General features: G+C 31.8%; 1 protein-coding gene across 20 annotated transcripts in view; it reads right to left on the bottom strand.

Moving 5' to 3' along the window:
• The window catches only part of LOC134696113 (CUB and sushi domain-containing protein 3-like), a 119,890-nt gene that overhangs the window by 30,488 nt on the left and 74,475 nt on the right, over positions 1 to 14,927 (bottom strand). For 17 of the 20 annotated variants that reach the window (XM_063557718.1, XM_063557721.1, XM_063557726.1 and 14 more), the window contains one exon: positions 14,642 to 14,827. The exons of the other annotated variants lie outside the window; for them this stretch is intronic. In XM_063557718.1, coding sequence (XP_063413788.1) covers positions 14,642 to 14,827 — 186 coding nt within the window. The remainder of the gene's footprint in view (positions 1 to 14,641; positions 14,828 to 14,927) is intronic. 20 annotated transcript variants of the gene reach the window in all.

Here is a 14,927-nt window from a genome sequence, read left to right as displayed (position 1 = left end):
GTGTTCTACGACAAGAAAAAACTTGCATTAAAAATATGCATTATCTATAACCTATTGAATGAATAATTAAACTCAATCTTAAAACTATAATCATGTAACGGTATTGTCGTCAAATAAAGACTATCCAAGGATATTGCACCCATTTACACAAAAAGCAGAAGAAATCATAAAGGTTGTCTAAGAAACTAAATAAATCGTCTTTTTATAATTTGCTGTTATACACGTCTTTCAACATAACTAGTATAATGAAGAATAGAAATACGGAGTGTATCAAAGAGACAACAACCAAACTAAAGAGAAAAACAAAAAACAGAAACAAAGCGAGAAAATCCCTCGGAGGCGGGCTTCATCTAGCCCCTAAACAATAATATAAGTATACTAGAGCAGCAAAATGGACACCACCTTAAACTACGGAATATACAAATGAATCAAAAGAGGAAGACAAAACAAACAAGACTTACAACACCTAGAAGTTTGTGGAGAGAACCCCCTTTTTTATCTATTATTTGAAAATATTATCTTCCATAAGGATAGAGGGAATAGTTTTAACTAAAATTGTAAACTCGCATTGAAAAGACTTTGAACACCTCACATAAGTAAAACTAATTTAAAATAAGTTGAAATATAAAAAAATATTTTCAAATAAAATATTTGAAAAGGGTGTTTCTACTCCACAAACACCTTTGGGAACAAACTGTGCCCCTCTACTTGCTGACTTGTTTCTTCATTATTATGAGGCTGACGTCATGCAGGAACTTCTTAGGAAGAAAGATAAGAAATCAGCAATATCCTTTAACTCTACTTTCCGCTATATAGATGACGTTCTTTCACTAAACAATTCAAAATTTGGTGACTATGTGGAACGCATCTATCCCATCGAATTGGAGATAAAGGATACTACAGATACAATTAAGTCGGCTTCATATCTTGACTTACATCTAGAAATTGACAATGAGGGTCGGTTGAAGACAAAACTTTACGACAAAAGAGATGATTTCAGCTTTCCAATTGTGAACTTTCCATTTCTAAGTAGCAACATTCCAGCAGCACCTGTATACGGGGTATATATCTCCCAATTGAAACGATATTCCCGTGCTTGCATTTCCTATCATGATTTTCTTGATAGAGGGTTACTGCTCACAAGGAAGCTATTAAACCAAGAGTTCCAAATGGTGAAGTTGAAATCATCCCTTCGTAAATTTTACGGACGCCATCACGAGTTGGTTGACCGTTATGGAATAACCGTTTCACAAATGATATCGGATATGTTCCTTACGTCGTAACTACAATCCCCTTCCCTTTCATGAATTTGACCTACCGAATTAGACTATTTACCGGATTTGTAATCACATAAGCAACAAGACGGGTGCCGCATGTGGAGCAGGATCTGCTTACCCTTCCGGAGCACCTGCGATCACCCCTAGTTTTTGGTGGGGTTCGTGTTGTTTATTCTTTAGTATTCTATGTTGTGGCATGTGTACTATTGTTTTTCTGTTTGTCTTTTTCATTTTTAGCAATGGCGTTGGGAGTTTGTTTAAGATTTATGAGTTTGACTGTCCCTTTGGTATCTTTCGTCCCTCTTCTGGGTAACACATGATTTAAAAAAAAAAATATTTTTTAAAATATTAACAAAACAGTCACATTATATATCATCAGATAGTGTCTCTAGTAAAAACAATAGGATTCGGTATACTTATGGATTCAAATATGTATTTGTTGAACTAAATAATGACGCATTTTCAAAATAATCCCAAAATGGTAACTCTTATCCGTTTCTCAATTAAACATAGATGAAAACAGTTCAAAATACTAGCAATGTTGGTACCCTTATGTTTATTATGTGTATTTTATTGGTAAAACCAAAGGATTAAGGTCAAATGCCTGCGCTTAAAATATTCATCGATATCAACAATATGATAATCTTTTGTGTGTTCTTTGTTTACAAATTTTAGATTTTTTTTTAAATACTACGGCTTTTCTACCTCAGACATAGATTACCTTAGCTGTATTTGGCAAAACTTTTAGGAATTTTGGTCCTCACTGTTCTTCAACTTCGTAATTTATGTGGCCTTTTTAGCTTTTTTGGATTCGAGCGTCACTGATGAGTCTTTTGTAGACGAAACACGCGTCTGGTGTAAATATTAAATTTAGTATCTATGATGAGTTTACTTACAACCACTTGGTCGATGCCACTGCTGGTGGAGATTTATTTCCCCGAGGGTATCACAAGCTCAGAAGTCAGCACTTCTGGTGCTGGCATGAATTGTCATTGATAGGGTTATATTTATAAATTTACTGTTTACAAATTTTTGATTTTTTTTTAAATACTAAGGCTTTTCTACCTCAGGCATGGATTACCTTAGCTGTATTTGGCAAAACTTTAAGGAATTTTGACCCTCAATGCTCTTCAACTTCATAATTTATTTGGCCTTTTTAACTTTTTTTGGATTGGAGCGTCACTGATGAGTCTTTTGTAGACGAAACGCGCGTCTGGCGTATATACTAAATTTAGTCCTGGTATCTATGATGAGTTTATTTGTGTCCAATGTTCCTTCTTCAACAGAATATTATCAATTCTAACAGACAAACTACTTAACATAACTGCTGATTAACTACTGAACATAATATAAAAACTACTGAACATAATATGAAAAATACTAAACATAATGTCATAACTACCGAACATAATGTCATAACTACCGAATATAATATGAAAACAACTGAACATAATATGAAAACTACTGAACATAATATGAAAACTACTGAACATAATACATGTATAAAAACTACTGAACATAATATCAAAACTACTGAACATGATATCTGAACATTATATGAAACTACTGAACATAATATGAAACTACTGAACATAATATGAAACTACTGAACATAATATGAAACTACTGAACATAATATGAAAATACTGAACATAATATGAAACTACTGAACATAATATGAAACTACTGAACATAATATACATACTAATGAACACAGAGCATAAACACCAATCATATTAAACAATCAACATAAGAAGACAGTAATGGCTTTCCATACTAAATGCAAAGCTTAACTACGATAATCATCTAAACAAAACAAAATGCGAAGTTGTTTTATGAAACACGACTGAAAACTGTAAACAGTTTGATAAGAGGGTTATTTAATGTTTTTGAAAGAAGTATGTTAGAACGTAGGGCTTAGCAATACCAAACATAAGAAATAATAGATTTGAGAAGATGTGGTATGAGTGCCATTAAAAAAAAAAACCTATTTCTATCAATGTCACAATGTGTGAAAAGTAAACAAATATAGGTCTGAGTACGATAAAATGTGTTTTATCAAACCAAAGACAAAGATTAATTTATACGTTTGGCTGGACAATTTGACATTTGGAACATGCTTCAAACATACGACGAACCATATAGGGTCCATTCGTTTGATGTATCCACTTTCAATTTGAAAAGGAACTTTCTGTTTTGATATTTCCTCTGAGTTCAGTATTTTTGTGATTTTACTTTTCAATACTAATCACGGCATTTCATTTTACATTAGCTTGTTTAGGTAATGAATCTTAAGGTTGTATTTCCACTATAATGATATTCAGCTTCCAATTTAATAATCGATTTGTAAAATATTTAAACTCTGTTGGTTATATGTGTCGTTTGGTTGTTTCATTGACGTAATACTCATACCTTTATTCAACCCGTCTTAGGTTTATATATTTATCACAGATTTGAAGTCATAATACAATGCAATACATCATACTAATACATACATCGAATGAACGTTTTGTTTCAGCTATAAGGTACACACAAGTCTAAACATCGCTTTGAATGCGTGTGTTAGCTTAAAATCTATAAAAAAAGAATGGTAAATTTTTCTAAATGATATTCACTGCTTATATTGTTTGGCCCAACGTATATTTTTATTCTATTGGCCCTAATACGCTGAAAGTGTTATAAACACTATACAGACTCGAACCACTGTTCACTACTACAGAAATCTTGTCGTTTGCTGCCATATTAATGTTGATAGTTTGAGATGCCATATCATAATCATTATTAGTGTATAACCACACCAAAATATCTGCATTCTTCCTTATAGTAAGGTGAGAGGAGGTTTGAATGCCTGACATCATGGACACAGATATGGAGTAAATACCAGGTTTTACAACAGTATAAATACCCGTAGCGGTATTATATTCAGAACCAATACTAGCTGGATTAATAAGGGTGTATTTGATTGGACTTCCGACTGACACTGATGTGCAACCTAAAGGTAATGTCGCTGTAAATACATGCCCTGCAACAGAAGAATATGCTAAAATAAATTTATAAAAAAATGTATCATATACACATACACATACATAAACTCTCAATATATTCGTCAGAATAAAATGGTCCTACGGAATCTCTAGGACACTTCATCCTGCGATCAGCTGTCTATTATTATTTATTTTTTTACAATCACAATTCTTGAATTTTCACAGTATTTAATCTCTACGGAAAAATGCATATTTCTTATTGGCTGCAAGTCAAATCATCCAATTCTGTCAAATGATTTAAATTGATGGTGAAGCAATAAAAAATGTAACAAATCTCAATAATAGAATCAACAGTACTAGTTTCTTATTTTTTTTTAATAAAAATGCAAAGTAAAATTTACACATAAAATTCTGGCAGAAATTGCCACTGAAATGAAAGCATTTTTGTCCATTTGAAACATTACAGCTGTAATTTCTAAGCACTTATATTTACTTTTAAATGTCCAGATGTGATGTACAATAAACTTTAACTAGAATAAAAAAGGAAAACAAAAAATATAAACTTCAATCGAAATAAAACTGTTTTCATTTCACTGACAGTTTTTGCAATAATTTTGTATTCAATATTTTCTTTGCATTCGAAATTGAAATAAAAAAGATGTTCATTTTTGTTATAAAAGATCTGTAAATTAAGGTGTTAAAGCTCGTTTGTTTGTAATATAAACGAATTGAAAGTTTTGTGAAAATGTGATATTTTCAAGTTGTTTTCATAACTTTAAATAACGTATCGATGTAAACAAAAACAACATTTAATCAATTAATATTAACATTAAGTCAAGATACGATCATTTTATATAAATACTGATCTTGTATCAACTGAAAGACAATTACTAATAAATGATTCAGTCATGCGTCTCTCCTTTCTATATTTACCGTCTGAAAGCAACCAGAGATTCTCAAAAACTTGTTCAGCCAACATTATCAATTAACGCAATTTTCCTCATAGGTATATATTTTCAGGACTTTGTGCAAACTGTTATGCCTTATAAAAATTATCACGTTTAACAATTTTAAAGATTAATGACAGTATATAAAAAATCACATAATTATAATGGTGGAAGAGCAGCTTGTGGCCATATAAAAAAAATAGAAACATGTTTATTGTGACAAAACTATTACTAGTATTAATAATGTCCTAATATGGAACGCCATAACTGTCTTGTTATGATCATTTTCATTATATGATGTACATGTGCATTTACCTATATATGATCTGCATTTACCCTTTATAAAACTATTACTATGGTATTCGTTTGTGCCCTATTGCTTTACACACATAAAGCTGATAACGTTGGTCGACCGCTGTCCAAACTTTATGACATTTTGTTGAACTTTGCTAGGCATATAACCGGAGGTCATTTTTGTCACAGCTGAAGTTTTATTGAACAGAAAAGTTGAAGGACAGCTGAAGGACGCATCCGGGTGCGGGAATTTCTCGCTACATTGAAGACCTGTTGGTGACCTTCTGCTGTTGTTTTTCATTTGTTCGGGTTGTTGTCTCTTTGACACATTCCCCATTTCCATTCTCAATTTTATTTAGAGTACTCATTTGACAAATTTGAACAGATAAGATAATTGTATATAAATACTGATCTTTTATCGACTGAAAGACAATTACTAGTAAATGATTCAGTCATGCGTCTCTCCTTTCTATATTAACCGTCTGAAAGCAACCAGAGATTCTCAAATGATTGTTCAGCCAACATTATCAATTAACGCAATTTTCCTCATAGGTATATAGTTTCAGGACTTTGTGCAAACAGTTATGCCTTTTAAAAATTATCACTTTTAACAATTTTAAAGATTAATGACAGTATATAAAAAATCACATATCTATAATGGTGGAAGTCCATATTAAAAAGATAGAAACATGTTTATTGTGACAAAACTATTTCTAGTATTCAAAACGTCTTAATACGGAACGCCATAACTATCTTGTTATAACCATTTTCATTATATGATTTACATGTGCATTTACCTATATATGATGTGCCTTTACCTATATATGATGTGCATTTACCTTTATATGATGTGCCTTTTCCCTTTATATAACTATAAATATGGTTCTCGTTTGTGCCTTATTACTTTACACATATAAAGCTGCTATCATGGGTCGACCGCTGTCCAAACTTTATGACATTTTGTTGAACTTTGCTAGGCATATAATCGGAGCTCATTTTTGTCACAGCTGAAGTTTTATTGAACAGAAAATTTCAATAGTTTTTGGAGTACTCATTTGACAAATTTGAACAGATAAGATAATTTTATATAAATACTGATATTTTATCAACTGAAAGACAATAGCTAGTAATTAATTCGGTCATGCGTCTTTCCTTTCTATATTTACCGTCTGAAAGCAACCAGAGATTCTCAAATGATTGTTCAGCCAACATTATTAATTAACGCAATTTTCCTCATAGGTATATAGTTTCAGGACTTTGTGCAAACAGTTATGCCTTTTAAAAATTATCACTTTTAACAATTTTAAAGATTAATGACAGTATATAAAAAAATCACATATCTATAATGGTGGAAGAGCAGCTTGTGGCCATATTAAAAAAATAAAAACATGTTTATTGTGACAAAACTATTTCTATTATTAATAATGTCCTAATATGGAACGCCATAACTGTCTTGTTATGATCATTTTCATTATATAATGTACATGTGCATTTACCTATATATGATCTTCATTTACCCTTTTTATAACTATTACTATGGTATTCGTTTGTGCCCTATTGCTTTACACACATAAAGCTGATAACGTGGGTCGACCGCTGCCCAAACTTTATGACATTTTGTTGAACTTTGCTAGGCATATAACCGGAGGTCATTTTTGTCACAGCTGAAGTTTTATTGAACAGAAAAGTTAAAGGACAGCTGAAGGACGCATCCGGGTGCGGGAATTTCTCGCTTCATTGAAGACCTGTTGGTGACCTTCTGCTGTTGTTTTTTTATTTGGTCGGGTTGTTGTCTCTTTGACACATTCCCCATTTCCATTCTCAATTTTATTTAGAGCACTCATTTGACAAATTTGAACAGATAAGATAATTTTATATAAATACTGATATTTTATCAACTGAAAGACAATAGCTAGTAAATGATTCAGTCATGCGTCTCTCCTTTCTATATTTACCGTCTGAAAGCAAACAGAGATTCTCAAATGATTGTTCAGCCAACATTATCAATCAACGCAATTTTTCTCATAGGTATATAGTTTCAGGACTTTGTGCAAATAGTTATGCCTTTTCAAAATTATCACGTTTAACAATTTTAGAGATTAATGACAGTATATAAAAAATCACATAATTATAATGGTGGAAGAGCAGCTTGTGGCCATATAAAAAAAATAAAAACATGTTTATTGTGACAAAACTATTTCTATTATTAATAATGTCCTAATATGGAACGCCATAACTGTCTTGTTATGATCATTTTCATTATATGATGTACATGTGCATTAAACTATATATGATCTGCATTTACCCTTTATATAACTATAAATATGGTACTCGTTTGTGCCTTATTGCTTTACACGTAAAAAGCTGCTAAAGTGGGTCGACCGCTGTCCAAACTTTATGACATTTTGTTGAACTTTGCTAGCCATTAAATTGGAGGTCTATTTTGTCACAGCTGAATTTTATTGAACAGAAAAGTTCAATAGTTTTAGAGTATTCATTTGACATATTTGAACAGTTTAACAATAATAGCATATCAAATGTTTCACACAATAGATCTAACATACATACATTAAATCATAGTAATAAACAGTATGCAATAATATAACCTGCTTTTTTTTATTACAATGCGTCTGTTACCAGTTGTTTCTGCTATTATCATTATTGTTCAGAAAATATATTCCGTCATAATATTTAGACAATTTATATAACAAAGATTAGAGAATGGTTGGCTATGATACGGTAAAAAAAAAATCATTTTTGTTTTAGTCTGGTGTTTATAGACATGTTAATATTTTTTTTTCAGAGATAGCTCGCAAATTATAATGTACCTTGTACCCGGATTTTTTTTTTCATTGTGTCTGCTTGTTTTAATGATTTAACATTTTGTCGTTCTATATTTTAAATTCCTTTATAGGTGGCACGGTAGGTTGTTTTTTTAGGCCCCCCCCCCCCCCCCAAGTCCTAAGACTACCCAAAATTCTACATACACAGTTAACTGAAGTACTTTCTTATACTATCCACAAATAAACTTGAATATGTATCATATCAGTTTACTTCTTTTGCTATCTTTAAAAACCTAAGGCCACTTGTGCTTTAATATCTTATAACAGGCAGTGAATACAACATTAAAATAAAATCTCAAAAAATCGTTTTCACTTATACATAAAATGATTTCATAATTTTTAACATCTGATTCTTCACTCAGTAAGGGAAAACAATTTCAGTTGATACTTGTTGGTCTAACCAAACTGTTCAAATACATTGACTTAAGTAAGGTACACAAAGGAACAACCTAAATTCTGGAATGCAAATACTACCGTGTCACCTATAAGTATGCCGCTTTATGACCATATTTAAATTGCGTTGTTTAGATGTTTAATTTAGAAATGCCTTGTGTTTAACATTGTTTTCCATGTTTAAAAACCCATCCCCAATAAAAAAAAAAACACACATAAGAATAACAATGAAACTGAAAAAAAAGAACCATTGTTGTATATTGGATTAAAATGAAAAGCCTTTCATTGTCGAAATCAGCTACATAAATTTGCGGCGCGTTTGAAAGGATCGAAACATCGTTCCCCGCGGAAAGAAATCGGTCAAGATGTAGTCAGGCCATAAAAGATGTTATCTTAATTTATTTATTCCATGGATCAATTGAATGATACAAAATGTCAAGTCTGGTATCTATGATGGGTTTATCTAAAACCACTGGGTCGATGCCACTACTGGTGGAGTTCTTATTTCCCAATAAATTTGACAACACATGGAATACACGAAAATACTGAACTCCGAGGTAAATTCAAAACGAAAATTTCCTAACGAAATTCAAAATCAAAATATAAAATACAACAAATGAATGAATATATAACAACTGTCATATTCCTGACTTGGACATTCTTTGATGACATAGTTCTTAAAATAATTCTAATCGGAATTTAATATAGTGCATACTTGACATGTTTACATTACACAATTGTACCATAGGTGGTTTATCTCAGATTGAAATGGTGTGTTTTCTACAGTAGCATTATGATATGAGATTGATTCAAATTTAATGATAATAAAAGTTAGGCGAAGATACTAGTAAACGATAATTTTCTCTCATAAGTCGAAATCAAGACGACGTCTATGAAAAATAGAAGCGACCTATATAAAACCAACATTCGATAAAAACTGAAGATCTTACAATATTTAGTTTGCTAAAAAAGTACTTCATTTTTTTTACATAAATAAGGCCGTGAGTTTTCTCGTTTGAATTGTTTTACATTGTCTTATCGGGGCCTTTTATAGCTGACTATATGCGGTATGGGCTTTGCTCATTGTTGAAGGCCGTACGGTGACCTATAATTGTTAATGTTTGTGTCATTTTTGTCTTTTGTGGATAGTTGTCTCATTGGCAATCATACCACATCTCCTTTTTATATGTTAATATTTTCCTTAAAGCAGTGAATATAAAAATGCCACAGAAACTTCTCGTTAAATCCATGTAGTACGTTAACTTGAAAACAAATAATCATTGCAACATGAAAAGAAATATACAAAATATCCTTAAACTCATCATTACCTATGTAGGAAATGAGAATTTATTTTCAAAAACATTCAACTTTAGAAAATTCTCAAATGTGTCTAGTTTATCATATCTGTGACTGTCTCTATTTTTAAAACGGGGGGTCCTTTTTGCATTGCTGATATATATATCATAAAATGCATTCTTCATGTGAAAGACACGAACACTATATGTGTTATTTGTTTGTCGTATAACTTCGTATTTCTATTGCCACTAATACTATACGCTCATCTATCAGGAACTACCACTGGTCTGTTAACGTCAACGTGGTTGTCGTTTGTTTATGTGTTACATATTTGTTTTTCGTTTATTTTATTTTTTATATATAAATAAGGCTGTTGTTTTTCTCCTTTGAATTGTTTTACATTGTCATATCGGGGCCTTTTATAGCTGACTATACGGTATGGGCTTTGCTCATTGTTGAATCCCGTACGGTGACCTATAGTTGTTAATGTCTGTGTCATTTTGGTCTCTTGTGGACAGTTGTCTCATAGGCAAAAATACCACATCTTTTTTTATATTAGCTATTTTATGGGACAACCTTTTTAGTTAAAAAAAAATATATACTGATAGGGAAAATTTTAAATTATATTTGTTGATAAAATGTACCCACTGATTAAATTATATTCATATGAGACAATATCAAAACCATTATTTGACACCTTTAAACTGTTTCCGTATTTAAGCCTAGTTATAAAAAAAACTATATAAGTTATCATATTTATATTATATTTTTTTTACAATTTCAAAATATCACCTGCAGATAGATTTTTAAATAATTAATAAAAAATGATAATGTTCATATCAATTTTATTGTGGTTTCATTTTGATAGCATTTTAAAAAAATGCATCTTCAACAGATACAGGAATACTGCATCATAGTCTTCTCGTATTCAAGTGTACTCATCTCCTCCTCCTTCTACGGTGCCCTTGACACCTAGTAGGTTTGATGATACGGCCTGTTAAAGAGAAAATGAAAATAAATTGAATTAAGTAATGCTCGATAAACAAATTAACGATGTGTTCAAACAATATCGTTTTGTTCAATATGTTGTCAAATGGATGTATAATTGATAGTTATCAAATATCTAGACTTATATTTAATACGCCAGACGAGCGTTTTGTCTACATGATAAGACTCATCAGTGACGCTCAGAAAGCCAAAAAAGAATAACGTTGAAAAGCAAAGACATGATACCAATTACGATGGAAGTATTCTTTGGTTAGAATTTCAGAACTGACATATTTTTTTTATCAGAAACAATTCAAAATATGTAGGGGGAGGGTTGATCTCATAAACATCTTTAATCCCGCCGCATATTTGCGCCTGTCACAAGTCAGGAGCCTCTGGACTTGTTAGTCTTGTACTTTTGTTAATTTTAGTTTCTTGTGTACAATTTTTTTTTTGTGTTCAATTTCGAGTTTAGTATGGCGTTCATTATCACTGAACTAGTATATATATTTGTTTATGGGTCAGCTGAAGGCAGCCTCCGGCTGCGGGAATTTCTCGCTACATTGAAGACCTGTTGGTGACCTTCTGCTGTTGTCTGCTCTATGATCGGGTTGTTGTCTCATTGGCACATTCCCCATTTCCATTTTCAATTGTATTAGACTTCATTGATAACTTATGATACAGTAAATAAGGTTAATTATAAACGAAACACCACATGGTCCCGAATGGAGGGTTGAAATAGCGTGTAATCGTCAAACTTCAACCGTCACCTTTTTGCTACAGCTAGCGTTAATGAAAGCGACGGATATTTAACGATTAAAATAAGGATAACCAAGACACCAAACTGAGGGAATTATAAAAGGAACGAGACCTATTGAGTTGACGATTGATTCGTCTCCTTCTATGCATACATCACCCGCCAAGCGAATCATCACTCAATTAAACTCGGGAATCAGACACTTAATTTAAAGTAACAAGTCAAACGACTTACGAATCTAATGATTAGACCATAATTGAGTGGAGAGAGCGACATAAATTATTGATCAAACGATTTGCGATAGTGATCGTAAAAGTTATGTAGCATTGGTGTCAGTCATACTCCCTCATGACTGTTCCATAGGTCACATACACCTACTTACGGAGTCCAGCATAGTTTGAACATGTATGAGGTTAACGTAATGACTAAGAAATGTTAATGATCCTGCTGAGAAATTAGAAGTTGCAAATTGGAAAATTGAAATCATAACGTTTATCATAAATCTAGTTTGAAGTTGTCAATCTGTGTCAATCTCGAGGATTATATACGAAGAAGGTGGTCAAAGCATATAAAGTAGATCTTAGTTGTTTTATCAATTTACATAAAATAAAACTCTTGAGGAGGCGAGAACATTTATTTAAAACAATTAAAATATTTAATCGCCCTTTTCCGCCAATATAAAAAGTCCGTAGCATAAATCAATTTTGAGCCGAATAGTGGCATACATAGAACATGATTAATCAATTTAAGCTTATAAAATGATCTATGCATCTTCAACAATAGATACTTTAACCATTGTGGACTTGGATAGTATTCAATACTATTGGTTGATCCTTTGTTGCTGATCGTATTTATCATATATCGTAAGATGATAGGCAAAATCCACAATAGTTTGTCGTTGGACAATTTCGTCTTCGTTGACTTATTTATAGATCCTGTTTAGCTGATCATTTTTTGCATTTGAATTTCGTCATTTAATTACAATAACAAATTTAAAATAGAATAGAAGGTAGGTCTTAATATTCTGAAAATCTTTGTCTTTGTCCAAGTTTTACTATCTTCATCAGTTGTCAAGATAATAGGAAAGCCTTTCATTTACCCAACAGTTATATTTTAGTCACGTCACTCTCGTGTTGTTGGCAGGCAAATTAAAAAAAAATGATAAAACTAAATTCCCTTACAATGATAGCAGCCTAGTAATTTCTTATGAGAGGATCTTAGTGAAATCTAGCAATCGACGACGACGGGGAAATGTTCACTCTCCCCATAGAAAAGAGGGGGGATGTTCCAAACAATTTTACATTATCATGTTCGTTTAATAAGACAATCTTTTAAAGATGTATTTTATTAAACAAAAACTGCTTGAAATTGTGTTTTGCAATACTGATATTATATCATATGTAACACAAACCATTTGAGTGGCAGTCTTGTCATTTTATTTTTTGTAGGTGTTCATTTATTTGTTTGATAATAATTATCAAAGGTACCAGGATTATAGTTTAGTACGCCAAACTCGCGTTTCGTCTACATAAGACTCATCAGTGACGCTCATATCAAAATATTTATAAAACCAAACAAGTACGAAGTGTAGAGCATTGAGGATACAAAAATCCAATTTTTGTGCCAAAATACGGCTAAATATGATAACATTTTTCTGCAAATTTAAAATACAATACTTTTGTTATGTACAATCGTATGTATTTTGTAACCGTAAACTGTTTCAATTTAAAAAAAAATAGAAGATGGGGTGTGATTGCTTATGTGACTACTGTGGATTCATTTATTTTCGTGGGTACCAATTTTCGTGGTTTGAAGAAAACTTGCATATTCGTGGATATTTAATTTCGTGGTTTTGGCAAAGTCTGTATAATTCTTTTAGAAAATTTGGAATTCGTTGAACATTTAAATTCATGGTCCCCCTGTTCCCACGAAATCCACGAAAATTAGTATCCAACGACTATTAATGAATCAACAGTACTATCAACAAGAAACTAAATGGAATTAAAATTTATACGTTCCAACTTTCAAACGTACATTTATATGAGGAAAACTTTTTTTTATGTCTAATAACAGTTGAACTAATACATTGTAAACCCTCATGTTTTGAAATGCCAAATATTTCTGTCTTCATAACATCACAATTTGACCTCATTTCATCCCGGTTATATTCGAGGAAATCGGAATGTGTTATCTTTTATATTCTGTAATTTGTTGAAAATTTGTCTGTCTTTTTGTTACTGTTACATGATACTGACTGTTTTTGGTCAATATATCTTCCTAACATAAGAGAGAATTAAGAAGGGTACACAACGTAGTACAGTGGTTGTCGTTGGTTAATAAAATTGAAAATGAAAATGGGGAATGTGTCAAAGAGATAACAACCCGACCATAGAAAAAACAATAGTAGAAGGTCACCAACAGAACTTCAATGGAGCGAGAATTTCCCGCACCATGAGGCGTCCTTCAGCTGGCCCCTAAACAAATATTACTAGTTCAGTGATAATGTCTGTTATATTTGATTTTTATCAAATTGGTTTGATAAAATTTAGACCAGTAGGTACTAGCTATAATATTTTAAATGAACTATTACAAATTTATTCAGGTCGGTGCCGTTTATAGCCGATTATAATCCATTCATTCTCATCGTTGTAGGCCGTACGTTTGCCCATAATTTCTAATTTCTTTTATCCACTTCATTTGAAGTTATGTGCATAGCTTCTCATTGGCAATTATATCAAATCTCCTTATTCTTTTATATTTGTACTGTAGAATATGTGTATACACTAATTTTTGATTATTATTTATTCCTGAGCGTAAAGGAATAAAATATCTTTGTATTTAAATGTCTTTACAGTGTTCTTACCGCAGACTGGAGGACTTCCACTCCAGGTTTTATCGGCAAAACATTGACGTGTCAGGTCACCAGACTTCAATACATAGTTAGTGATACAAGCATAAGTTACTTTGTCTTGGTAGCTTGTACCAGTCGTAGCAGTTATAGTAGCGAAATTTATTGGCTCAATCCTAAGGTCTGGACAAACTACTGCCTCTGTAAAAGTAAAAAATCTCTAATTCATCATTTTCATAGCGTTGCTTGATTGAATAAAGAAATATTTGCAGTAAGGTTATAATACATAATTATAATTGGT

The sequence above is a fragment of the Mytilus trossulus genome, chromosome 14 (assembly GCF_036588685.1).
Source record: "Mytilus trossulus isolate FHL-02 chromosome 14, PNRI_Mtr1.1.1.hap1, whole genome shotgun sequence".
Classification (NCBI taxonomy): Eukaryota; Metazoa; Mollusca; class Bivalvia; order Mytilida; family Mytilidae; genus Mytilus; species Mytilus trossulus.
The sequence above is the reverse complement of the archived record's forward strand: the minus strand, read 5'-3'. Positions and strand labels throughout refer to the sequence as shown.